This window comes from Onychostoma macrolepis, chromosome 20 (genome assembly GCF_012432095.1).
Source record: "Onychostoma macrolepis isolate SWU-2019 chromosome 20, ASM1243209v1, whole genome shotgun sequence".
Classification (NCBI taxonomy): domain Eukaryota; kingdom Metazoa; phylum Chordata; class Actinopteri; order Cypriniformes; family Cyprinidae; genus Onychostoma; species Onychostoma macrolepis.
Genome location: NC_081174.1, coordinates 14,170,238 through 14,194,446, shown reverse-complemented (window position 1 = coordinate 14,194,446; position 24,209 = coordinate 14,170,238). Strand labels below are relative to the sequence as shown.

At 37.5% G+C, this 24,209-nt stretch overlaps 4 protein-coding genes across 7 annotated transcripts in view; 3 read left to right on the top strand and 1 right to left on the bottom strand.

The window, feature by feature from the left end:
- Positions 1-10,072, top strand: part of daam1b (dishevelled associated activator of morphogenesis 1b) — an 83,310-nt gene extending 73,238 nt beyond the window's left edge. For all 3 annotated transcript variants that reach the window (XM_058755565.1, XM_058755563.1, XM_058755564.1), the window contains 8 exons: positions 779-885; positions 2,375-2,463; positions 2,738-2,906; positions 2,992-3,099; positions 5,119-5,179; positions 5,252-5,383; positions 6,969-7,139; positions 8,751-10,072. In XM_058755565.1, the coding sequence (XP_058611548.1) occupies positions 779-885; positions 2,375-2,463; positions 2,738-2,906; positions 2,992-3,099; positions 5,119-5,179; positions 5,252-5,383; positions 6,969-7,139; positions 8,751-8,963 (1,050 nt within the window). In that variant the 3' untranslated portion in view covers positions 8,964-10,072. The remainder of the gene's footprint in view (positions 1-778; positions 886-2,374; positions 2,464-2,737; positions 2,907-2,991; positions 3,100-5,118; positions 5,180-5,251; positions 5,384-6,968; positions 7,140-8,750) is intronic.
- Positions 18-14,700, bottom strand: LOC131526884 (trans-L-3-hydroxyproline dehydratase). 2 transcript variants are annotated; one of them, XR_009267552.1, is made up of 8 exons: positions 14,529-14,700; positions 13,311-13,799; positions 12,935-13,104; positions 12,374-12,496; positions 12,095-12,232; positions 11,837-12,001; positions 1,527-1,763; positions 18-817 (listed from the first exon to the last, which is right to left on the bottom strand). XR_009267552.1 is itself a non-coding variant. In XM_058755566.1 (6 exons), exons 2-6 carry the CDS (start codon positions 13,789-13,791, stop codon positions 11,876-11,878), a joined length of 1,038 nt encoding a protein of 345 aa, XP_058611549.1. In that variant the 5' UTR covers positions 13,792-13,799; positions 14,529-14,700; the 3' UTR covers positions 11,265-11,875. The 2 variants fall into 2 exon arrangements, 1 of the variants encoding a protein (XP_058611549.1); XM_058755566.1 differs by lacking the exons at positions 18-817; positions 1,527-1,763 and having other exon boundaries at positions 11,265-12,001.
- A 309-nt stretch (positions 14,701-15,009) lies between these two features.
- LOC131526885 (serine/threonine-protein kinase pim-3-like) lies at positions 15,010-20,792 on the top strand. Its single transcript, XM_058755567.1, has 8 exons — positions 15,010-15,335; positions 15,553-15,619; positions 16,436-16,530; positions 16,752-16,802; positions 16,975-17,353; positions 17,469-17,642; positions 18,132-18,213; positions 20,660-20,792. Exons 2-8 carry the CDS (start codon positions 15,577-15,579, stop codon positions 20,673-20,675), a joined length of 840 nt encoding a protein of 279 aa, XP_058611550.1. The 5' UTR covers positions 15,010-15,335; positions 15,553-15,576; the 3' UTR covers positions 20,676-20,792.
- Positions 20,793-23,569: 2,777 nt separating this feature from the next.
- The window catches only part of LOC131527542 (nesprin-2), a 108,704-nt gene continuing 108,064 nt past the window's right edge, over positions 23,570-24,209 (top strand). The window contains 1 exon segment of the mRNA XM_058756716.1: positions 23,570-23,689. The gene's annotated coding sequence lies outside the window, so the exon portion shown is untranslated.

Below are 24,209 nucleotides of genomic sequence, written 5' to 3'. Positions count from 1 at the left end.
ACATGTATGGAAACCTAAACATTTTTTTACAACAGGTAATGATGAGAGCAAGTTTAATATAAGAAAAAGTCACATTGTGAGATATAAAGTCATATTTGTACAATAAAAAATACCAACTGTGAGAGTCACAATTGTGAGATACTAAGACACAGTGGAAAATAAACACAATTAAGGAAAAAAGCCACAATTGTTAGATATAAAGTAGCAATTATGGGAAAAAAATTGCAGTTGTGAGCTATACAGTCTCAACTGTGAGATAAGAAATTGCAAATATGGAAAAAAAAAAAGTTGCATTTTTGGGATACATAGTGTCAATTATGGAAAAGGTCATAATTTGTGAGATAGAAAGTCACAATTATGGAAACATTTGCAACTGTGAGATCCAAGTTGCATTTGTAAATTATGGAAAAAAGTCGCAATTGTGAGCTATATATAACATTGCAATCATGAGACATAAAATAACAATTGTGAGCCATAAAGTTGCAATTATGGAAAACAGTCACATCTTCAGATATAAAGTCCCAGTTGAGAGATATAACGTCACTATTATGGAAAAATATGCAATTGTGAGTTATAACGTCGTAGTCATTAGGGATAAAATCATAATTGTGAGCCATAAAGTTGCAGTTAGGGAAAACGGTCACATTTTGAGATATAAATTTGTAATTGAGATATATCAAGCGGCAATAGTCTTCCAAAATAATCTCATTCAAGACTGGTTAAGGATGATTCTCTATTATTAGTGCTGTTGTAATTGGTGTTTTCTTCACTGCTCCAGATGCTGAAGTTTATCCCAGAGAAGTGTGATGTAGACCTACTAGAGGAGCACAAACATGAGTTGGACCGCATGGCAAAGGCAGACCGTTTCCTCTATGAAATGAGCAGGTAGGACAGTTAATCATCATGGTGACAGTTTAAAGGAATAGTTCACCCAAAAATGAAAATTCTGTCATCATTTACTCACCCTCAAGTAGTTCCAAACCTGTATGAATGTCTTTGTTTCCGAACACAAAGGAAGATATTTTGAAGAAAGTTTGTAACCAGGCTGTTTTGGGGAACCATTGACTTCCATAACAGGAAACAAATACTATGGAAGTCTATGGTGCCCCAGAACTGCTCTGTTTCCCACATTCTTGTGTTCAGCAGAACAAAGACATTCATACAGGTTTGGAACTACTTGAGGGTGAGTAAATGATGACAGAATTTTCATTTTTGGGTGAACTAACCCTTTAAGGGGGCTGTTCATATAGGACACGTCTTATTTGTTGGTCTATGAAACATACGCAAGTCTTTGACCATTGTGATGCCTCTCGAGTAAAAAGAAGTAAAAAATGCATCACGAGTATGAATAGTTTGATTAACTTTTCCTTCCTCACATTTTTACTTTTATCATGAGGAGCTTTATTTAATTAGATAAATGTGATGGCTTAACTAAGTTAGTCTTTGTCCATTTGAAAATAAAGGCTCCCCACTCTCTAAAAAGAAAGACATTTTTAATAAGGAGCTAAAAAACCTTAGTCTGTTACCTAAATGTTGCTCCATTGTTGATTGGCTTGGACCTTTATTTCATCTTGGCACCACGATGAGCGTCGTGCTGTTCACCTCCACAGTCCCACACAGTGGATTTCATGATGTTGGCTTAGTACGTTGTATGTAAGGAATATCTCATCCGTGAAGGCCACCCACCTCTGTACAGTGACTTATTCAGATCTGTTTCCTTTATCCACACACTCACACATGGTGTTAGGAGTAAATGCGATTTCCTGTAGGAAGGAAGGAAAAGGGTTATGAATCCTGGGTGACACATTGATCTGGTCAGACTGAGGATCCCTTTCAGCATCAATATTTTCTGTAACTAAATAAGTACTATCTTATCGTAGATATGCGGCTTTCTAGCAGAGGAGCTTAGCCAAACAAAGCACAGGTGCCTTGGCTTGCTTGCTTTTTCTTCCCCTGTTTATGAGACCCTAGTGAGTTTTTTTCACTCCGCTGTGGCTGATGTGTTTGGAGTATAGAGGATGGAAGACAAATCTTTCAAAGAATCGACTGGCTTGTCCGATTTTAGTCTCCAAGGTTGTGTTTGGGCCCTCTGCAAGTGTGGTAACCAAGGTGATGGTCCCCGACACAAGAGTGCTGAATGCAACACAGCAGCATCAGGTTCAGATCACTGGCTCAGACTGTTTGTTCTTTATTCAGTGGAACCATTAATGCTGTGTATACAGATCATGTGTGTTTTATTGTGTCGTATGCAAGACAGTAAATCTCTACAGCTCATTTCGAATCTATTATGGGTGATGTAGTGTGCAATCAATTTAATGGACCTTGCTTTTATATTTTCCCCTGGCCCAATCCTCTTTCTTTGTCCTTCACACAGAATAAACCATTACCAGCAGAGGTTACAGTCTTTGTACTTCAAAAAGAAGTTTGCAGAGAGGATTGCAGAAATTAAACCTAAAGTTGAAGGTTTGTGCATGTGCACATTAAATTACATTTTTTATTTATTTACTTTTAACTGACAGTCCCATTCTTAGTATATATGAATTACTGTATTCAAGTGCAATGTAATGTATAATTAATATAATAAAAATAACATTATGATGTCACAATTAACAGACTATTCTACTAATATTACATTTGCTAGTGATAATTATTACAGCATTGTTACAGTATAGTTAATGAACATTAAACATTTTAGGCTTGTTCTGCCTTGTGTGACTCTTTGTTTTTGACTTTGCAGCACTGTCCAAGGCCTCTAAAGAGGTGCTGCACAGTAGAAATCTCAAGCAGTTGCTGGAGGTGGTGCTGGCCTTCGGCAACTACATGAACAAAGGACAGAGAGGCAATGCTTACGGCTTCAAAGTCTCCTCACTCAACAAGATTGCAGACACCAAGTCCAGCATCGACAAGTGAGAAGATTGGGAAAAAATAAAGAAGACAGTTATTTCTAGCTTTTATATTCATACATTTATTGTGGTCTTTGTCCCACTTCAGGAATATCACTCTCCTACACTACCTGATCACCATTCTGGAGAAGAAGTACTCCAAAGTCATGATCTTCTCAGAGGAGCTGCAGAATGTGCCGGAAGCTGCAAAAGTAAAGTAGGTATAGTTGCTGAGTGGCTGGTGTGCGCTTCTTTCATCAGCTTTACGATTTACAGGCCCTTAGGGTCTACTTGCGCTAAATGGATTTTGGAAATAGTTTTTGCGGTGTCACTCCCACCCACCACTGGACTTAAATCCATGCTGTGGGTCATACAAACTTTTGGTTACTCACATATGCAGAGCAAAACCCTAAATTATAGTCGGAGGAAATGGGGCCCTCGCCTCTCCTGGCTCCTGGGTGCTGAAATATATAAGTGGAAGTGAGATACATGCATACCACCATAGCAGAGCGATCTCCACTCGATGACCTCTCGAGATCTGCGTGCTGCTGTGAAGTGCGTGCCAGCAAATTTGGGCCAGATTGTGAGTAATACACTTGTGACACTCTCACCCTTTGGAAAATAGTTTCTAATTTTGAGTCATTGCCTTAAAGGGACTGTCCAAATGTACAGTAGAACGGCCACTAAACTACTTTTTAGTCGTGCCAGCGAGACTAATGTAATCATGCTCGGTCCACAAGTGAAGTCACAAGACCGTGATCTCATTTGAGGGGGTAGAAAGAATGAAATAAATGATTCTGTTTGTTTGACTCAGTCTATAAGTCAGTGTCATTTATTCAGCATATAAAAATATGTTCTAGGGTCACAAGGTACAGTGAGATTGAGTGGCCAGTCAGCAAGTTCAGACAGGTTTTTCCGTAACCATGTCTCTGTGTACTTTGACGGTTCAGTCCTTTACAATGGCCTGTTTGTGTGGCAGGACGAATAAAGGCTGCACAGTTTGAAGACAAGCGGCTATCAGTCCTACTGAGGTCATTTGTGCAGCTAAGAATAGCTCAGCTCGAAACAGAGCCTTTCACACACATTATATGCAGCATCAGACTAATGGAGTCACTTTAGTGCTATCACAGGGGTGAAAGTTCAGATAAATGCCTGTTAGACATATCTGTGCTTCTTATCAGTGTGACCTGTTTGGATAATAGACTAAAAATGGTCAGCCTGTATGGCATATGGAGATTTTTGTTATATGGCCATATATTTTAAGAAAGGCCCATATACAGCTGCCTGTGACTGAGAGATGTACAGTACATATACAAATATTTAATAATTAAATTGAGCTAAAAATATATAAAATTAGTATTAAAATGTAATATTTAAATATGATATAAATATAAAAAAAACATTTTGGTAAAAAAGATAAATATTTAATGTAATCGTTTAAATTAGATTTAAATTTCAACATTTACATTATTAAAATTTTTAAATTTTTTATTTAATGGACCTGAGATAAACTAACTATTGTACTGAAATTAACAAAGATTAATAAATACTGCAACAAATGTATTGTTCATTGTTAATTAATTTAGTTAATTTAATGCATTAACTAACCTTAACTGTTGGGACCTTAATGTAAAGTGTTACCCCTTTTTTTTTTTTTTTTTTTTAAAGTTAAATGGCAAGTACAACAACATTTATGGAAAATGAAACAAAAAGGTATATAAAAATGCATTTAAATTTAATTCATATAAAAATAGAATAATTAAAAACATTAAAATATATAATACTTGTTGATAAATTTTAAGTTTTAATTATCCAAATTATAGATCACCGCTATGCATTAATAGATGAAGCATTTATAGAATAGTAGCTGTTGGGTAAATGTGTCAGATGCTGCAAATATTAACTTATAATTGTAAGATCTGCCTCCAATTACAAGCTTTCTCTCATATTTTTAACTGTTAAACACAAATAATATTCAATAGTTAAATATAATAAAAGTTTAAAATTGTTTCGTGGCATTCAGATTTTCTAAAAAGCATAGTTTTTTTGCTTTTTTCCCCATGTGTCCCTTTATGGATTTTATAGTAGACTGACTAAATTATGTTTTTATATATCATTTCTCCATACCTGGAGGACAGCTTAATTTAAGTGTCGCAGTTTACCCCAATCTCCTGTAGAAACTGCATTCTTGATCACATATAAAATGACTGGGATCTCTATGATTGTTTCTTTCCAGCATGACTGAACTGGAGAAGGAGATCAATAATCTTCGCAGTGGCTTGAAGAGCGTAGAGAGCGTAAGTGCTGCATGATTCCTCTTTGTTCTCATGCTTAGCAAATCATGTACACAGTTTCTGTCTCTCATGCAGGAGCTAGAATTCCAGAAGAAGCGTCCTCAGGAGTATGGGGATAAGTTTGTGTCAGTAGTCAGCCAATTCATCACAGTGGCCAGTTTCAGCTTCTCTGATGTCGAGGACTCCCTCGGCGAGGCCAAAGAACTGGTGAGTGTGTGTTGGACTGCATTTGTTTGTTTGAGTGTGTATCTTTAAGATGCACATCCTGGTGCTCAGCCTTTCCTTCAAAGGCCAGCTGGAGAAACAGGCTGCGGTCACTCTGGATGTCCTGCTGCGTGCAGGAGCTGACCTTCAACCTCTCGCTGTGAACGCTTCCTATGTAGTGACCCTGGCACTTTCACTGGCCTCTGGGGACACCACAGGACGCAGAGAGAGAACAGAACATATAACTCTTATTGCTTTTGAGAGGTCCATCTGTGCAGAGGGGGGCAGACAGTTAACACGCACGCTACACAATATCTTCTAGTCCTGTGAGGGAAAATGGGTATATAAAATGTCAAGGTTTTCTTTTTACATGGTTTTCGAAAGGTAAAGAGCAGCAAATTCATGATATTGGGATTTTATGACAGGATTGTTAGCTGTTTCGAATGTTTTAATCTCTCATAAATGGGACAGCCCAATTGTATTTTAATGCATACAGTATGTCTGAACAGAGAGGACCTACACATAAATGCACAATAACATGCCACATGCACTGTATAGCAGAAAAGATGTATCTCCAACCCAACCTAGGCCTCCTGTCTGAAGTCTGAGACAGATAAAAAGAGATATAAAAGCAGGGCAAAGGAGAAATAAAAATATGCCCCTTGGCTCAGGCACATACAGGCCCACGGAGGAGCTGTTCCATATGGCAGTGATAAAGGCACATCAAAGGCATTGTGGGAAGACTAGGCCTCCTCCCCTGTGGTGAGACGGCACGAGGCAGCAGCAGTGCCATGGCAAGACTCCAGTCCCCTGTGTTTAGGTTGTAATCAGTCACTGGAGAAATCTGGGTTAACAAGACCACTTTATGCTTGGCTACCGGTGACCGGATAACTAGCAGTGCGTCACACACTTCATTTAACAGAAGTTCATTAGACCCCCAGAGTTTGTTATGCTACCGTGTACCCATTTCACTGCTATTTGTTGTTCCTCTTGGTTTGCACTTTCTTTGCACTGTAAAACATTCTTATATATATATATATTTTTTTTTAAATAATGAACATTTTTATTTAATTTCATTGTCACTACATCTCACATTCATTCTATATGTTTTGTCATACAAGAGTAAAAAAATATGGTTTTCATTATTATTATTATTATTATTATTATTATATAGTATCATTATTTAGCAACATTGTTCAGTGTCATGTAAATGAACAAGTCATTTTATTTATTATATTTAAATATTTATATCATTAACCATTTTTATGGTACTTTTTTGAAATGAAAAATTGTCTCTCAGCTGCATTATGGAGCAACAATCTCAATTTTATTTTCTTACATTAATGATTTCTGAGACTTGTAATAACAACAGACCAGTAATTTATAGCTATTATTTTAAAAAAGAAAAGACAAATACATTGTTGAGCCATGTTTGTGCCTCTAAATATTTTGAGAATATTGAGTGTTTAGGAGTTTTTCTTGAGTTTTTTTTTCAGGATTTTCTTGAAGTATTCATGTTCATATCATTACTCTAAAAGTAAAGAGAGCAGGAAATGGCTTTCATATGACCAGTGCTTCTGTTCTCCAGTTCTTTAAGGCGGTCAAGCACTTTGGTGAAGATGCTGATAAGATGCAGCCCGATGAGTTCTTTGGGATATTCGACCAGTTCTTGCAGTCCTTTGCAGAGGCCCGTCAAGAGAACGAGAACATGCGCCGACGCAAAGAAGAGGAGGAGCGCAGGGCACGAATGGAGGCTCAGGTCTGTGATGATTTTAAATTAAATTACATTTGAAGTTTTGGAAATTAGGGAATTAATCTCAATATCATTTATTTATTTATTAATACCTACTTAAGATTTTTTTTTTTTTTAGTTTTTGAAAGAAGCCTCTTGTGCTCACCAAGGCATCAGCATATTAAAATGATTTCTGAAGGATCATGTGATACTGAGGACTAGAGTAACGGCTGCTGAAGATTCAGCTTTACCTTTATAGGAATAAAGAGATTTTTTTTTACAGTCCTTCAAAACTCTTACAACAATTATATTACAGTATATATAAAACAAAGAACTCATTGTTTGGAAGGTGGAAATTATATGCTTATTGTAATAGTAAATTAGTAACAATTGTTAGTTATTGTTATTTTAAATTAGTAAATTGTATTTGTCAATTATTAATGTTTTTTAAATGTTCGCAAAGATACTATATTTTACAACAAATAAATATTTTTCTACTTTTTTTTTTTCAACGTAAAAATCTCAGCTGAGAAGGTTAGGGTGTTCACACTTGTAGTTCCGTTCGTTTGGTCCGGACCAAAAAGGAAAATGATACATTTGGTCCTGGTCTGCTTAGTGTTCACACTGGCATTTTTAAAGGCAATGTGATATGTCCATAACCTGATTGGTTGGGTTGAATGACGTACATTTCGTGACGGAACTCAACGAACACTCCAAACAAGAAAAGGTGTGTTTGACTTAAAACGGCGCTGCGAATGTATAACATCAAAGTTCCCATTCTGATTGATCTGCTCAGCGCCGCTTTAAGTCGAACACACCTAATGCCGCCTGTTGGACTAAGCACACTCATTTTTGCGTGTACATGATTTTATTTTTACCACCTGCAAACTCACAAAAAGCTCATAAAAGGCAGTTTACCTCCTCGTTGCTCTACGTTTGCCCTCTGCTCATTTTGTTTTGGATACACTGCTTGTTCCCTTCATCAAATCATGTTGCATAGTATCACATTTTGTCATTACTTCCTGTTTTTGGTTCGTTTATAAGTATTTGATCCGTGTTGCATTCGTTCATATTTAATTCGAACCGCACCAGAGTTCGTTTGGAACCCATCTTTTTACCCTGTCTCGGTCCGCTTGATTGGTGGCAGCGTTCACACTTAAGGTCATTGCACACTGAGACTGAAATTTCCGTTAAAAAAATAAATACAACCTCACGTTGTGTCAATCACGTTTACACACTGCCACTGAAACTTTCGTCGGTCATAAAAAAATTCAGATCAGGTTCGATTTTTTTTTTTTTTTTTTGCGTTTTTGCTTCCGTATCAAGCATTTTGATAGGATAGGATGATGAATATGAAAAGAAAAAAAAAAACGAGAAAATGCATATGAAAATTTCGGATTCAGTGCGTAAGAACCTTTACTCACACGAACCACACTAACAGAGCAATCGCACCAGAGTTAGTTTTAATCGAACCAAACATGACAAGTGTGAACACACCCTTAATCAACTGACAATATCTGCTACAATACTATAATAATGCAATTTTGCTCAAGCCAAAACACTCGAGAGGTCCACAACTCATCTCTTCATTCTTCACCCAGTCACTGCCAAATCTGACATCTTTTCAATATCTTTCAGCTGAAGGAGCAGAGGGAGAAAGAGAAGAAGGCTCGAAAAGCCAAAGAGAACGGAGAGGACGACGGGGGCGAGTTTGATGACCTGGTGTCGGCTTTGCGTTCTGGAGAGGTTTTCGATAAAGATCTGTCGAAGATGAAGCGCAATCGCAAACGCATCAACAGCCAGACGTCAGACACCGGCAGGGAGCGTCCAATTACCAAGCTTAACTTCTGAACGGCGGTCAAGCAGACCAACCACTGAGACGCATTTCATTACAACCAAACAACCTCCCTGTGGTGGTGAATGTCTGGAGGACACTCATTAGCTCCTCTCTTCAGATTAAACTCGAACCCGGGTAGCGGAGGAAAGCATGTTTACCCAAAGACAGTCAGCTTATCATGCGTCATGTGACTGTAATGGGAAACCTGTCTAAATGCAGAGAGAAAAAGACTCTCGGAAATTAAGAATACGGCTGCCAAATGAACCTAATTTAATGATTTATTTCATCAAAATCAAAGCACCAGGATATTATTAGAGATTGAGATAACTGTGGGTTTACTGAAACTCGGGCTCATCTGACCATAGAAACGGCAAATCTTGTCAACCCCAATTTTTCTTACTGTAACCAAACAAATTGCCAAAAGTGACGCCGAGTCTTGGCATGCTAAAGCGTCACTCATCTGAACTCCTCCATTTCTTGCTTTTCTGACTGATTCAAAGTGGGAATGGATGTTATTTAAAGATTCAATGACAAGTGTCTGTACATAGGTCACTGAAAAGCTGTAAAGTGACTGTACACCTTTAAGAAAAGGATTTTGCCCTTTTGACAAAAAGGTGTTTTGTTTTTTGTTTTTTTAAATACATATAGAGTGTTTTAAAGGAATATTACTGACATTAACCAGGGCTGTGGGTTGCTTTTTGAGAAAGATGACTGCATTGTGATATCCGGTACAGGCTGACTGGGAATGATTTTTTAAAGGTGTGTTTTTAGGGGCCTCTGGAGCCCATGTTGTCTTAAACACTGTGGACGGTCATTGTACAGATTCTATGCAGTTTCTGATGTCAAGTGTTGGTCTCACTGTTCGAGGAGTTTTCATGTGAAATGTAGTCATATTTAAAATGATCTGTAAGTAACTGGATCAAGGCAATACTCTTCTTCCCTTACGTTCTTCCTTCCTGTCTGGAGTCTCTCCTGGGTTTTATCAGCAGCCTAGTTGTATGGTGTAACAAAGTTTCCTTTTTCAGTGTAAGATACCTCCATTGGACTTTTATAATTTAAGGAAAACACAACCTTCCATTGTAAGATGAATCATAAGAGAATAAATGGAAGAATCTGAGTAGTATTTTCTATTATGTTGTCAATTTAAGTCTCCTCTGATTGTTAGTGAATGATAGTCAAAAAAAACAACTACAGGATTTATAATAATCATAAATGAAACAATGTTGTTGTTTTTTTTTTTATTAAAAACTGTCCAAAAATATAATTGAAATGCCACCACAAGTAAATCATATAAGAGGAATAGGTCAAGATAGAATCCCACACACTCCTATAGCTTGTGAATCACATTTTAATACAATGTTTCAGTCATGCAGTCTTCATCAGGAAAAATAATTCCAAATGTTATATTAAAATAATTAAAAACAGTGTCACCACACTGTTTCTACAGTCAGATGATGTCCCTGGTGGGCAATATTAGCAGTTACGTTAAACTTTTCACCTTTTTTTTTTTTTTTTTTTTTTAAACATACATTTACTTTTAAATTTGCATTTACTTATACAGTTACAGCTACACTACCAGTCAAAAGTTTTTGGACAGCAAGATTCTGCTCACCAAGCCTGCATTTATTTTGATCCAAAAGCAGTAATACTGTGAAATATTTTTACTATTTAAAATAACTGCTTTATATTTGAATATATTTTAAATGTAATTTATTCCTATGATTTCAAAGCTGAATTTCCAGCATCATTACTCCAGTCTTCAGTGTCACATGATCCTTCAGAAATCATTCTAATATTCTGATTTGCTGGTCAAAAAACATTTATTATTATGTTGAAAACAGCGGAGTATAATTTTTTTTAGGTTTCTTTGATGAATAGAAAGTTCAGAAGAACAGCATTTATCTGAAATAGAAATATTTTGTAATAGTCTATCACTTTTGATCAATTTAATGCATCCTTGCTAAATAAAAGTATTAATTTCTATAATTTCATAATTTAATAATAAATATTTAATGATTTAAACTGACTGATTTATACTGACTCCAAGCTTTTGTATGGTGTAGTTTATAATGTGACAAAAGCTTTTTATTTCAGATAAAAGCTGATCTTTGGATCTTTCTATTCATTAAAGAATCCTGAAAAATGTTTAAAATATTGATAATGTTAAAAAATGTTTCTTGAGCAGCAAATCAGCATATTAGAATGATTTCTGAAGGATCATGTGACACTGAAGACTGGAGTAATGATGCTGGAAATTTAGCATTGTCATCACAGGAATAAATTACATTTTAAAATATATTCAAATAGAAAGCAGTTATGTTAAATAGTAAAATATTTCACAATATTACTGCTTTTTCTGTATTTTAGATTTAAAAAAAAAAAAAGCAGGCTCGGTGAGCAGAAGAGAATTTAAACTTAAGTCTTGCTGTCCAAAAATGTTTGACTGGTAGTGTATATATTATATAACTAATTATATTATATATAATCCAGAACTGATTATGTGTATTGTATTTACTTCTGGAAATGTATCAATTTTACTCTTATTACTTTTAGGTTTTTATAATTTAATCATTTTCTTTAGTGCATGTGTATATACAGTATACAGAACTAAACAATATAAACATTAAAACTATATTTTTGTGAAATATGTCTAAGTAATTGTTAGTAAATGGTAAAAAAAAAAAAAAGGTTGAAAAATAAAATGTATTGAAGTCATATCTAACTATCCATCTATACAATATAAATAATACTAGCATTATTTTGAAAAGCAAGACGTAACTGTCACAGAAAACGTTTATTCAATGTCTAATCATGATTTCCTTTATAAAGAGCCTACATCAGAAGATTCACATGCTCTTGAGCTCAGAAAACCTGTCTTACATCGTACCTGCAATCAGAAGCAGAAATATCAGTTGTAACCTTTAAGTCAGCGCAGAAGAAAGCCTTCTCTCAGAGGGTCGTCGCTCTCTTGGGTGAAGCTGGCCACACCGCTGTAGTGAGCATGACCTGTGACCTCCACTACCACAGCCCTGAAGTCCCCACACGTGGTCTCCTTCAACAACAGACCAGCTACAATTACTGGTTTTGTTGAAGAATATAAACTACATTTCCAGGACTAGACATGGTTTATATTTTCTACAGGTACCTCTATTGCTTTTCCCGTAAACACTGATCCTGTAGCTCCACTCTTGAAGCTTCTGGTCTGGTTGAGTTCGATCAGGCCTTTATGGTACTGAAGAGCTATACGAGCAGTGACGCCTGACCCTGTAGGGCTTCTGTCCACCTGGCAACCCACATAACAAACCTCTGTCACAAAGAGCAAAACACCAGTTGCCATCAACCAAATGATTTCATCATATTAGGATGAACAGTCCTAAAATCCAGAACTTCCTGTATATAGATTCATATAAACAACTGGTTTTACCTGTGCATCAGCAAACACACACACATTGGCTGTGGGCTCTTCAGAAAAAGCATCTTTGCCATCAGTAAGGATTGTGCCATAGAGGAAGGCCAGATCCTCACTGACTGGATGGTATAGCTTTACCTAGAGTCATTACAACAATTAGTCTAGTCAATTATGCAAATTATCATACAAATTACAGACCAGTAAAACACATTGTTGAATAAAGAAGGTTTATGTTTCTTTCACTTGCCAACAAAAATCTTAGAATTATTTATAGTATGTTTTTATATTTTGAATTAGCTTTATTTTTATTTTCCAGTTTTCATTTTAATTTGAGTTAGTTTTAGTCATCACTATGTCATGTGTTTTCAACATAATTATTTGTTTGTTTTTTTCTCTAATTAGCTTTATTTGATTTTAAGTGTCATTTATTTTTCATAATTCAACTTAAACCTGCAATTAATTGCTGAGGCAACATTTTTTCAGTTTAAGTTAAGTAATATTTATATTTTATTTTAGTTCTTTTCAATGAACAAAAATGCTTTTTAAGCTAGTTTAGTTAACAATAACAACAGTTACCTGGGATTTGACAGCATCACTCACAGCAGTGGCTGCATCCACCAAATCTCTAGTCTTGGACTTGTTGACATCCAATCCAAATTTCTCAGCACTCACAAAAGCATAAAGAGCTCCACCATAACTGATGTCCACAGTGATGGGCCCATATCTTGGTACTGAGACGCTCACATCTAGAAAAACAAGGATGGCAAAGAAGAAAACAGTTCTCTTAAAGACAATTTAAATATGATATTATACAAAATATATATAAAACAAGTTTGGCAAGTGATTAATTAAAAACTATTTAAAAATATGTTTCAAAGTAGCACCATTTGAACACAATCAAACTTGCAAATGTTTTATGATCATATTGTCATGAACACACCATATTGCTCACCTGTAGCGAAAGCGAAGGCTGGCACACTGTGGAATCTGACAGCTCCAGTTGTCCCATTGGAATACTGTGTAAAGGCCTTCACTAAGCCACAGGGGCAGTGTATGTTTATCTGCGTCTCTGGTGAAGTGGGCGCTTTAATCAAGCCATAATCCACCGCAAAGCGCCCAAGAGCAATGACAGCGTGGCCACACATGGTGCTGTACCCTTCGTTGTGCATGAACAAGACGCCGAGATCAGCCTCTGCTAACTCACTTCTGACCAGCAGGGCTCCGTACATATCATAGTGACCACGGGGCTCAAACATTAACACCTTGCGAAGATGATCGAGATGCTCTCTCACATAGCGTCGTTTGGCAAGGATGGTGTCCCCATTCACCTCTGGACACCCACTCAGGATAATGCGCAGCGGCTCTCCGCCTGTGTGCATGTCCACTACTGATAACACAGAGCCGGAGTGAGGGGGGAGCTTTGGGAACTCCATAGAGCACTCTGTAGTAGTAAAACAAACAAACAACATGTTGAATGAAAACTATACTTGAAATAGTCTCTAAACTACTGCAAGTAGAAGACACTGTCCCCAATCCACTTTTGTAAGGTAATATGATTTAACATGCAATGATTTTTAACATATTGTAGATTTATGCCAATGAGAACTGTCATGTGTGACAAAATACTTCCATATTGATACATTTCTGTTTAGTTTAGGGTGACTTACCCATTCAGACTTTCACTTTTGTCTTTTTTAAACGACTATAAAACTGGTTAGAAATATTTTTGACAAGTCAATCAATAAATATGACGCAAGTCTGCACAAATAATAAATCACGTTTTTTTTTCTTAAACCTACTTAAATAATAACAATTTAGAAGAGGTGATTACATTTCCTGAAATAACATTTTATGATGTTCATTGTAACGGACAGTCAATCTCAACGAATTAATCAAAAGAGGTAACGTGAACGGTCAAACTGCTTAATGTAATTCCAGTTATAATCCTCCAATAAATGTTGTCCAATCTTCACTAAAACGGACATATAACATATTTTTCATCTTCATGCATTTTGTGGCCATAAAAAGCACATTTTCTAAGAAGAGGCCTTTTAGACCCCTTACCCTAATCCTGAAGGCTAATGCACAAATATACTTGTACCAGCTGACAAAACTGTGTCTAGCGCTAGTTTTACTGAAATAATTTGAGATAATGCAAAAAGTATCTTACCGTCACAACTGTACACTGTTGATACTTATGAGAAAGACAACACGTTCAGTAAAAACGTCAACAAACAGAAAACCTTCAATTTTAATAAACGCGGCTGTTTACTAAAAACTGCTCGTTTTACGACCTTTTAGTGTTTTGCTTTTCCATACTCCAGCTGGAAGGTTGTGCAGTGGCTCTTTATTGCCTCTCTGTGGCCTGGATGAGAATGACACTTCAACTGAATAATGTAATTTAATTGTTATCAGAAGATAGCGACCCGCCAATAAGCTCAAAAAAGAAGAAGTTATCATCCCGAAGGACGACAATAACGTTACTTTAATTTAGCCCTTGATTTTGTTATGTTTTGAAAAATGTTTTTTTTTTAACTTCTGCATGCGACCTGATGACGTCACAAATAGAATTGTCGCCAGCATATAAAAAGCGCGAATCTTTCTTGCTCACTTTGTAGGTTTTAAGTAGTCGGATATCAAAGTACGGGTTATAAAAGTATAACAGTATTATCGGTAAACTGTGTAAAAATGGGCCTATTAAGGAAGGCACTGAATTGTCTAAGGACTTTGTTAAATAGGACGTCTGTACAAAAATCCCAACCCTATGCTGATCAGGATAATGAGACCCCTGTTGGGACTTTTGCTGCAGATGGTGGTAAAGTTAGTGGTAGTGAGGCAAGGAAAAAAAAGAATACGAGAAAGGGGAAGAGGTTTTGGAGGTGGCACTCAAGAAGAAAAAAGTACAGTGTCGCTAAGGTTGAGAAGCTGTACAAGACTTCTGTATCGGAAACAGGAACATACCGGAGTCATAGTCAAGGTGAAGTTGTGTTGAAGATTTTTGATCTGAGTTTGATATAAGACAGCTTTTAGGTGTCATTGTCAATATTTGAGAATTTTAAGATCTAAAACATCAATTTACATCATCTAGAAAAGTTTGCTTTTTCAAAATCCAAAAAAAGTGCCTCTAAGTGAAGAAACTATTGAATGTGGGTTTGCAGTATTTTATTCATACTATTTATTTATTTACATTTTAGGCCTCAAGGAACTGATCTCCATTGATGAGTACACTGAAGAAGTCCTCCAACCTGCGGTCCTCAACACGTCAGTGTGGTTATCAGCAGATAAAGACCCTGACTCTCCAGTGTGTCTGTCAGCAAATGGCAGCTTTGACTCTGCAGTGAACTCCACAGCACACAATGCCATTGTCTCTGCAGGGAGTCTCATAGTACATCAGGACGTTAACTCTGCTGTGAGACCCAAAGCAGAGAGGGACATTGCCTGTGCAGTGCGTCCCAAAGTAGATAGGGATGTCGCCTGTGCAGTACATCCCAAAGTAGATAGGGACGTTGCTCGTGCAGTGCGTTCCAAAGTAGTTGGGGACATTGCCTCTGTAGAGCGTCCCAAAGCAGACAAGGGCATTGTTACTGCAGGGCATTCCAAAGTAGACAAGGGCATTGCCTCTAAAGAACGTTCCAAAGTAGACAAGGGAATTACCTCTAAAGAACGTTCCAAAGCAGACAAGGCCATTGTTACTGCAGGGCGTTCCAAAGTAGACAAGGGAATTACCTCTAAAGAACGTTCCAAAGCAGACAAGGCCATTGTTACTGCAGGGCGTTCCAAAGTAGACAAGGGCATTGTCTCTAAAGGTCGTCCCAAAGTAGATAGGGGCATTGCCAGTGCTGTGCATACTCAAGTAGACTCTGTTCCAACAGGAGAGATGGACAAAGGTAAGTTTACTGCCATAAGCCAAAACAGCTGTAATATGTAAGTTAAAAAAAACAAACAAAAAAACATTTAATCACCATTTAGCTTTGTTGCAGTTCATTTAAATAGTCCTCCAGTGTGTCAAATTAATTTTAATCATAAAATGAATAAGAATGAAATTTATTGTCATTTACATTTACTTTCTTTTAACAGATCACATTTGTTGGCGGTACAAATTTGGTGGCAGGCTGGGTGAAGGAGGATTTGGATCAGTTCGAAAAGGGACTCGCTATAAGGATGGTCTTAAGGTATGTTTTTTTGCTTGCAATTGTTTTGTACTGCAAACCTTTTTAATCTATCTTATATTCACTTTTTAGAGAACTCAAACTTTTTAAACTGTCAGAATGACCAAACATACTTTACTAGGTTTTAATTTACTGCTTGTTGGTTTACTTCTCTTCAGGATTCATGACTGGAATGAAATCACCTCTGTACACGTTAATTGTTTATTCTTTGTTTTGTTAATCAGGTGGCTGTAAAATATGTCCTAAAGTTGAAACATACAACATATATCAGCACTGTGAGTATGCTTCGCTCTCTGCATTTTTCTACTCATTCATTGTTTATCATCTTGTGATATAGCATAACACCATCTTATATTGATGTTAATCACATTTCAATAGGCAAACTGTCTTTGACGAACAATGTGGCAAATGACTTCAATCTAATGGTCATATATTCATTTTTTTTAGCCTTTTCACAACAAACCCCTTCCTTTAGAGATTGCGTTGGCAGTCATCATCAATAGGAAACCCAACTGTCCACATATAGTTGAAATGCTGGACTGGCAGGATGATCCAGACTACTACTATATTGTCATGGAGCGCCCTGTGCCAAGCATGGACATGGGAAAATTTCTGAAATGCAGCGGAGGTGTCCTCAGCGAGCAGATAGCACAGTACACCATGTGGCAAGTAATTTATGCCGCTAACTTTTGCTGCTGTCGTGGCGTTTTCCATCGTGACATCAAGCTGGAAAACGTGCTCGTGAACCCGACAACTTTGGAGATCAAATTGATCGACTTCGGGTGTGGGGACCTCATGAAGGATTCAGGCTACAGCGCCTGCTGTGGTAAGTATTATGCATCACTTTGCTATCAAATTGATTAGCTCACTCAGACTCATCCTGTATATAGTCAACATGCTTGTTATAAACTTTTTTTTTTTACAAAATTTCTTTCCCCCAGGTACAAAACCTTACTTCCCTCCAGAATATCATGACAGAGGCAGATATCATGCAAAGCCCGCGACAGTGTATTCATTAGGGGTGCTCCTGTTTGCAATGCTGCATGGGCATTTTCCAACAGCCAGAGACTTGTACTGCTTGGGCAACAACCAGTCTGTATTTGCGGTGTCACAAGGTAAAATTTTCAGCAAAGAATTAATAATTTCATCTCATCTTTCGGATGAGATGTTAAACCGAGGTCCTGACTCTCTTTGGTCATTAAAAATCCCATGACACTCATTGTAAAGAGTAGGGGTGTAACCCCGGTGTCTTGGCCAAATTCCCTCCACTGGCCCTTGTCAATCATGGCCTCCCAATAAGCCCCCCACTTGATTGGCTCTATGACACTCTCTCCTCTCCACCTGTAGCTGGTGTGTGGTGAGCGCACTGGCGCCGTTGTCCTGTGGCTGCCATCGCATCATCCAAGTGGATGCTTCACACTGGTGGTGGTTGAGGAGAGACCCCCCCCACATGATTGTCAAGTGCTTTGGGTGTATTGCAATACACTATAAAGTGCTATATAAATGCCTCATTCATTCATTCAATTATTTTGCATGTATAAAGTTATAGATAGCATGTGTAAAGTTAAGGTAATAATCAAATTTCTCTCATCTTTTTTGCACAGAATGCATCCGTTTTTTATGGGCTTGTCTGCAGCGTCATCCAGAGCACAGGATTCCCCTGGAGCAGATGCTTTACCATGACTGGTTTGTGCTGGGTTTTCCTAATCCCCTGCCAATTAACCGGAATGCATCTAAACAGCATTCATGTCATCGATGAGAAGTAGGATTATACTGTCAGTGTTGTTTCTGGCAAGATGACATGAGTGGCCTTTCCATGCCTTGGCTTAAGCCTTATTACTAGCAAAATGTATTTAGGGATGTTTAAATATTGTAAATAGTTGTAAGGCTTTTTAGATAATCTCTCCACTTAAGCCTCATTACTGGCGATATTACTGATCGGCAGTATTTAAATATTGTATATAGTTATATAGTAGATTTTTTAAGTAATTTTATACTTTTTATATTTAAAATATTTATTATAACATCCCTCCACTTTGGCCTTATTACAGGCTTAGGGGTGTTAAAATATTATATATTATATATACTATGAATAGATTTTTACTTTTCTAAATTCTAAATATTATACCATCCCTCCACTTAGGCTTTATTACAGACTTAGGGATGTTAAAATGTATATACTATAAATAGTTTTTTTATATTTAAAGTATTTATTAAAAATACTGTTTATTGTTTATATTGTACATAGTTTTATACTTTTATATTTAAAATATTATTATATCATTGTATATATTGTAAATGATTTTTTCTTACATTTTATATTTAAAATATTTATTAAAAAAAAATTAAAATATGTTAGGTGTGTTCAAATATGTTAGGGATTTTAAAATATTGTTTTAACAAAAATAATGTATATTGAATATATTGTAAATAGTTTGATACTTTTATATTTAAAATATTCATTATACCATCCATCACTTAGACCTTATTACAGGCTTAGGGATGTTAAAATATTGTATATATTGTAAATAGTTTTATACTTTTCTATTTAAAATTGTTATAATAACATCCCTCCACTTAGACTATAATGCAGGCTTAGGGATGTTAAATTATTGTATATGTATTTAGTTTTATACTTTTCTATTTAACATTTTTATAATATCCCTCTACTGAGGCTATAATTCAGGCTTAAGGGTATTAAAATATTGTATTTAGTTATATTGTATATATTTTAAATGATTTTAGTAAATAACATTTATAATATATTTTATAAATATATAAATATTTATATTATAAATTATATATATTTCTAATAAAATAAATATATATATTAATAGTAACTCCGCCACTGGAAGAGTAAACCCTAACAGTGCCGGTCCCAAGCCCGGAAAAAGGAGGAGGGTTGGGCTGTAAAAAACACCTTTCTTGCTACTGAAATGTCAAGCAAACTTCAATTGTCTTTGGTCGTCATGAGACCCGTATCAGACAGAATCATCACCGTCTGCTTCCAAACCCAACACATCAAGATCTCTGTGGTCCAACTTTATTCCCCAACGGAAGTTGCAGAATACATAGTGAAGGATGCATTCTACAATCAACTGCAAGAAGAACTTGAGCTCATACACATACACGCCATTCCTTTCTCCTTGTTATGGATTTTGTCATGCGATATACACTCGCCCACAGTGACCACGGCCTACGGTGAAGAGATGAAGGACGATTTGCAGATTTAGATTTTACAGACGATATTGCATTGCTTAGATCTACCCAATGATCACTCTGCGAGCTAACTCAAGGCTGCTCTGGAAAGAGAAAAAAGCTGGACTCTGGATTAATGCGTCCATATGGATCCTCCATATAGTCATTGTGAGTCAACTTGGGAAGGCCATGGCAGTTTTGCGGTGACTATGGTTGATCTGAAATGAACTGAACTAAACACCGGTTTCGTTTAGTGGGCCATATTCTTCGGCTATCCCAGGAACGATTACCAAAGATGACCATGATGTGGGCGCCACTCCAAGGGAAGCAGAAGCAAGGAGGCCTTGAGGCAAACATGGTGCCGTACAATCATTAAAGACCTACACGCCATTGAATTATCATGGGATAAGACCGAAACAGTTGTGACTGACCGAGCTCACTGGAAACTGCAACACACACGCCCCTATTCAAAAATTATACTGGCAAAGCAACCTGATTGAATTAGTTTGGAATGGTTATACAATAAACTCCACTGTATTAACATTACATCACTTTAATAACACATCAACATATCAATCACAGGATATCTGGTGAAAATTATTTTGATGCTCCTGCCTCCAACAAAGAAGAAAACATGACTAACACATGATTGCACAGTCTCATTCTTCAGAAGAACACTCACCCCTTAAAGCCCAATTCAAAAGAACACAGAAACAGAATATACACGCACTTAAATCACACCTAAACAGCACATAACACACTCTTCAGACTTGTTACAATACATGATGTCTTGATGTGGTGAAGAAAACTTTTATAGGCAAACAAAACCTTTACTAGAGGTTCTGACAAAATGTTTGTTGCTTCAGTCTGTTAATTTAAATTAAATAGAATTTTAATTTGGGCACCAACAAAACATCATTCATTTTCATTTTAGCTCCTGCGATGGGTAGGGGGGCGTCCCATCCCTGTGCGTTGAGCCGACCAGATGAACTAGTTGTTTCCAGTGCTGACGGTCTTGTGCCAGCTGCTCTGCATCCTCCACAGCAATTCCATGTTGTTGGAGGTCACCCGCAGGACATCAAGCCATCGGGTGCGGGGTCTACAGCGTGGTCGTCTCCAGCCTCGTCCCTCGGATCAAACTGGAGAATGGCTCTCGTCGGATGGTCGGGAGGAGGCGGAGAACATGGCGAACCAGCGGGTGCGACGTTGCGCAGCTAGGCAGGATGCTCTGGGCTGGCGTGCGGGATCTAAGAATTTTATTGGAAACCGCTGGGGCCACCTGATGTTCTCGATGGTTCTGAGAGCCCTGCTATCAAAGCCATCTAATCTTGCAGCCAGTGTCTTATTTAAGGGCCAAGACTCCGAGCCATAAAGCAGGATGGAGAGTACTGCTGAGTTGTAAATCCGGAGCTTCGACTTGCGTGAGATGGTCTGGTGCCGCCAGAGTGGTTTCAGAGAGACTGCAGGGCTGGCGCAGCCAGGGCTCTTCTGCGGGTAATCTCAGGTTTTAGGTCCCCGTTGTCTGTCACTATGGATCCCAGATACACAAAGTTCTTGACAGGCTCTACAATGTCATTGCCAAACCGCAGGGAAGGTGGATACGGTCTGTCACCGACATACATGAACTTGGTTTTCGTCCAGCTCACCTGGAGGCCAAGCTTTTCAGCCTCTTCACTGTATATGCCCAGAGCGTCTCTCAGCTGGCTGTAGGACGTGCTGAGCAAGATGGTGTCGTCAGCGTACTCCAGGTCAGTCAGATGGTAACTGCCGAAGGACACTCCAGGGACCCGCTCACAAACCTTGGACATCAGATGGTCAATGATGCAATTGAAGAGGTCAGGAGCAGCCACGCAGCCCTGGCGAACGCCACTGGAGATGGGAAACCAGTCTGAGTCTCTGCCGTTGATGCGGACACAGCTCTGAGCGTTGCTATAAAGCAGCTTGAACAGGGCAACGATCTACCAACAAAACACAAGATTGCAATCTTTTAATGCTTAATCGTGCAGGGTTTGCACTCTGTCATGGATGCAGAGGTTCAAGTCGTGCCAGTGGTCAAGGCTGCCACAGCTTGTTGTCACAGCCTCCCCGATCCCAGATGCTGCTTTCATGGCTGCTACAGATGTTCCTGCCGCTGGGTCCACAATCCATTACAGTAGCAGCAGAGGTTCCTGCCTTGGCTGCAGACAGAACTGACAGACTCTGGATCAGCAAAGATAGCAGATGCGGTCTGCAGGCAAAAGGGAAGATAGTTGTATTCTTTAACTGTAAATATCTTTGTTTTTATGCAGTCAACAAAAATAGTTGTCAATATTTAATAAAAATGATCATTCTCACAAAAGCTGTAAAAAAAAAAAAAGACATTTCCAACTCACCATGTTAGTGACTTGTTACAAGTGAAATGACACGTGGAGCCTTAATAAAAACTTAATGTTGAACAAATCATGTTGGTCCAATTAAATATTTTAAATTGTATCGTCACTTTATATCAACCCCTTAAGGATATTTGACAAAAATAAAAACTATTTCAACGGAATACATAGTAAGTACATAATAATAGTACGTTTTTTAAAAAATGTTATTGATTATAGCGATAAAGTTGTGAATGTCAAAATAACACGCTTGATATTCAGGGTTATTATTAAAAGCTCCGTAAAGAGGTCTTCAGCATCAGCTCTGCTCAATCAATCTCCCGCGCTTCTGCATTTGAATCACTCACACTTTTTCGTTCTTGTTTTTTTTCCAGGTGTGTTACGCATGAGCCGTAAATACAGTTCGCGGCTGTAGGATTTGTTCAGCAAACACTGCCGCACTAACATTACCCCACATCAAAGCAAACTTAAAACACAAGTTCCATTTCATATTTCAGATTTCGTTGCGATGTTTGTAATATTCTGTTAGAATTCATGGCTGTTTTGAATGTGAGAAAGATGCAGCCAGATGGCGCAGTTATGACATCCAGGAAATATTTCAGATATGGTGCACCACCAAAAGTCAGAGGAGAAAATTAATCAGAAAATTAATTACGTTGGTTGCTGGTTGAGATCCCTGATAAGATGATATGTATCTGATATCAACAGTCACTGTAAGATACCATTTCTGGGTCAACTGAACGGAGTCAAAACACACTGTAAATGCATCAGGTGACTAATTTGTATCCCTACGGTCGGACAAAAGGGGGCAGTGCAGTCGGTGCCTCTTTCTTTGTCGTTAGGTGTTTCCACAAGCATTTAGTAATGCATGCATAGCGAGATTAGGAAATATGGTTCATACAAGCTTAACAAATTGAAAACACAATTTTTCACTTTTCCAAACATTTAAAAAAGAATAATTATTGATTATTTCAATACCACAAACCTAATCTTCTCTCTTTCTCCAGTTCACTCCCATAACTTACATACATAGGCCTACTTAAACATATGAAGAGCTGGACAGCGGATGCACACACAGTGGTTTAACAACAGACACTGCATTTAATCAGTGATTAATAAAGACTGCCGCCTGTTGCACAAACAATAAAAAGCACACATCCCACAATGTCGCGAATTAATGGCTCTCTTTAACCGGTTCCTTATAAGTGATTCATTATAACCATTTCGCACTTAAATTGTGACATGAAATGATGAACAAACAACAACACGCATACAAAACTGCAGTACTAACATTTAAAGAACAGAACACACTCATTGTGGTTCAAACGATTCATCTTTTTGAACCAGTTCATTGAAGCGAACCGTTCGAGCGAACCGATTCTTTAAAATAATTCGAACGTCCTGGAGCTCAGAAAGGTGTGTTCTACTTCAAGTTCAAGCGGATTGAAGGCGGAGTTAAAACTCTTCAAACAAACCTTTGCCGCGACGCCGTGCGCAGTGCTCGTTTTCACTTCCAATGCTTCCAAAGGTGCAGTTTGGGAAATAATTGAGAGGAATTGTCAGCAACCTGAGACAGCAAACCGCGTTCATTCATAGTGAGTTTATAAAACTTTCTGTATTAAATGAGTGGTTGAACTGCAAGCCATGAATTGTGCCAAACAACATCTTTCTGTCAGACACGTCGCATGGCATTAAAATTAACCACAGCTTCAGTTCATTAACTTTGCACATCAGTTTGCATAGTTAGTTGTTTTTAAAGAATGATTAGGCTATTTGATAAAAACTAGTACGACCATTTAGACACTTTGTGGCTGTAGTGCGAGAGAGCTGACTTGTATTTTGCGTGAGAGTGAAGGTTATTAAACCGTAAAGGTTAATCGAAAGTAATTAAAGCATACATTGCCATTCCAGCTTTTAACTTTTATGTGCCTGCTCATGTTCATTTATTCACAATTGAATTAATGCAACTATTTGTAACGTAGTTCAGTTCTGACACAGTATTTGAGTGTTTTGGTCATTTAAACAAGAAAAGTGACACATAATGGAAGTTTAGGAGTTAGTTTTCCTAATTTCTCCTGTGCAAGTGATCAGCTCAGGTGTAAAGATCTAAGATGA

What these genes read in the sequence shown, in the direction of transcription:
- LOC131526885 (XM_058755567.1), top strand. Translation starts at nt 15,577, where the DNA reads ATGAGTACACTGAAGAAGTCCTCCAACCTGCGGTCCTCAACAC. An exon ending in GCTATAAGGATGGTCTTAAG is followed by an intron (nt 16,531 to 16,751) that starts GTATGTTTTTTT and finishes TTTGTTAATCAG; the next exon opens with GTGGCTGTAAAATATGTCCT. An exon ending in ATACAACATATATCAGCACT is followed by an intron (nt 16,803 to 16,974) that starts GTGAGTATGCTT and finishes CATTTTTTTTAG; the next exon opens with CCTTTTCACAACAAACCCCT.
- LOC131526884 (XM_058755566.1), bottom strand. Translation starts at nt 13,791, where the DNA reads ATGGAGTTCCCAAAGCTCCCCCCTCACTCCGGCTCTGTGTTATCAGTA. An exon ending in GTGATGCTGTCAAATCCCAG is followed by an intron (nt 12,497 to 12,934) that starts GTAACTGTTGTT and finishes TAATGACTCTAG; the next exon opens with GTAAAGCTATACCATCCAGT. An exon ending in GTGTGTTTGCTGATGCACAG is followed by an intron (nt 12,233 to 12,373) that starts GTAAAACCAGTT and finishes GTGGGTTGCCAG; the next exon opens with GTGGACAGAAGCCCTACAGG.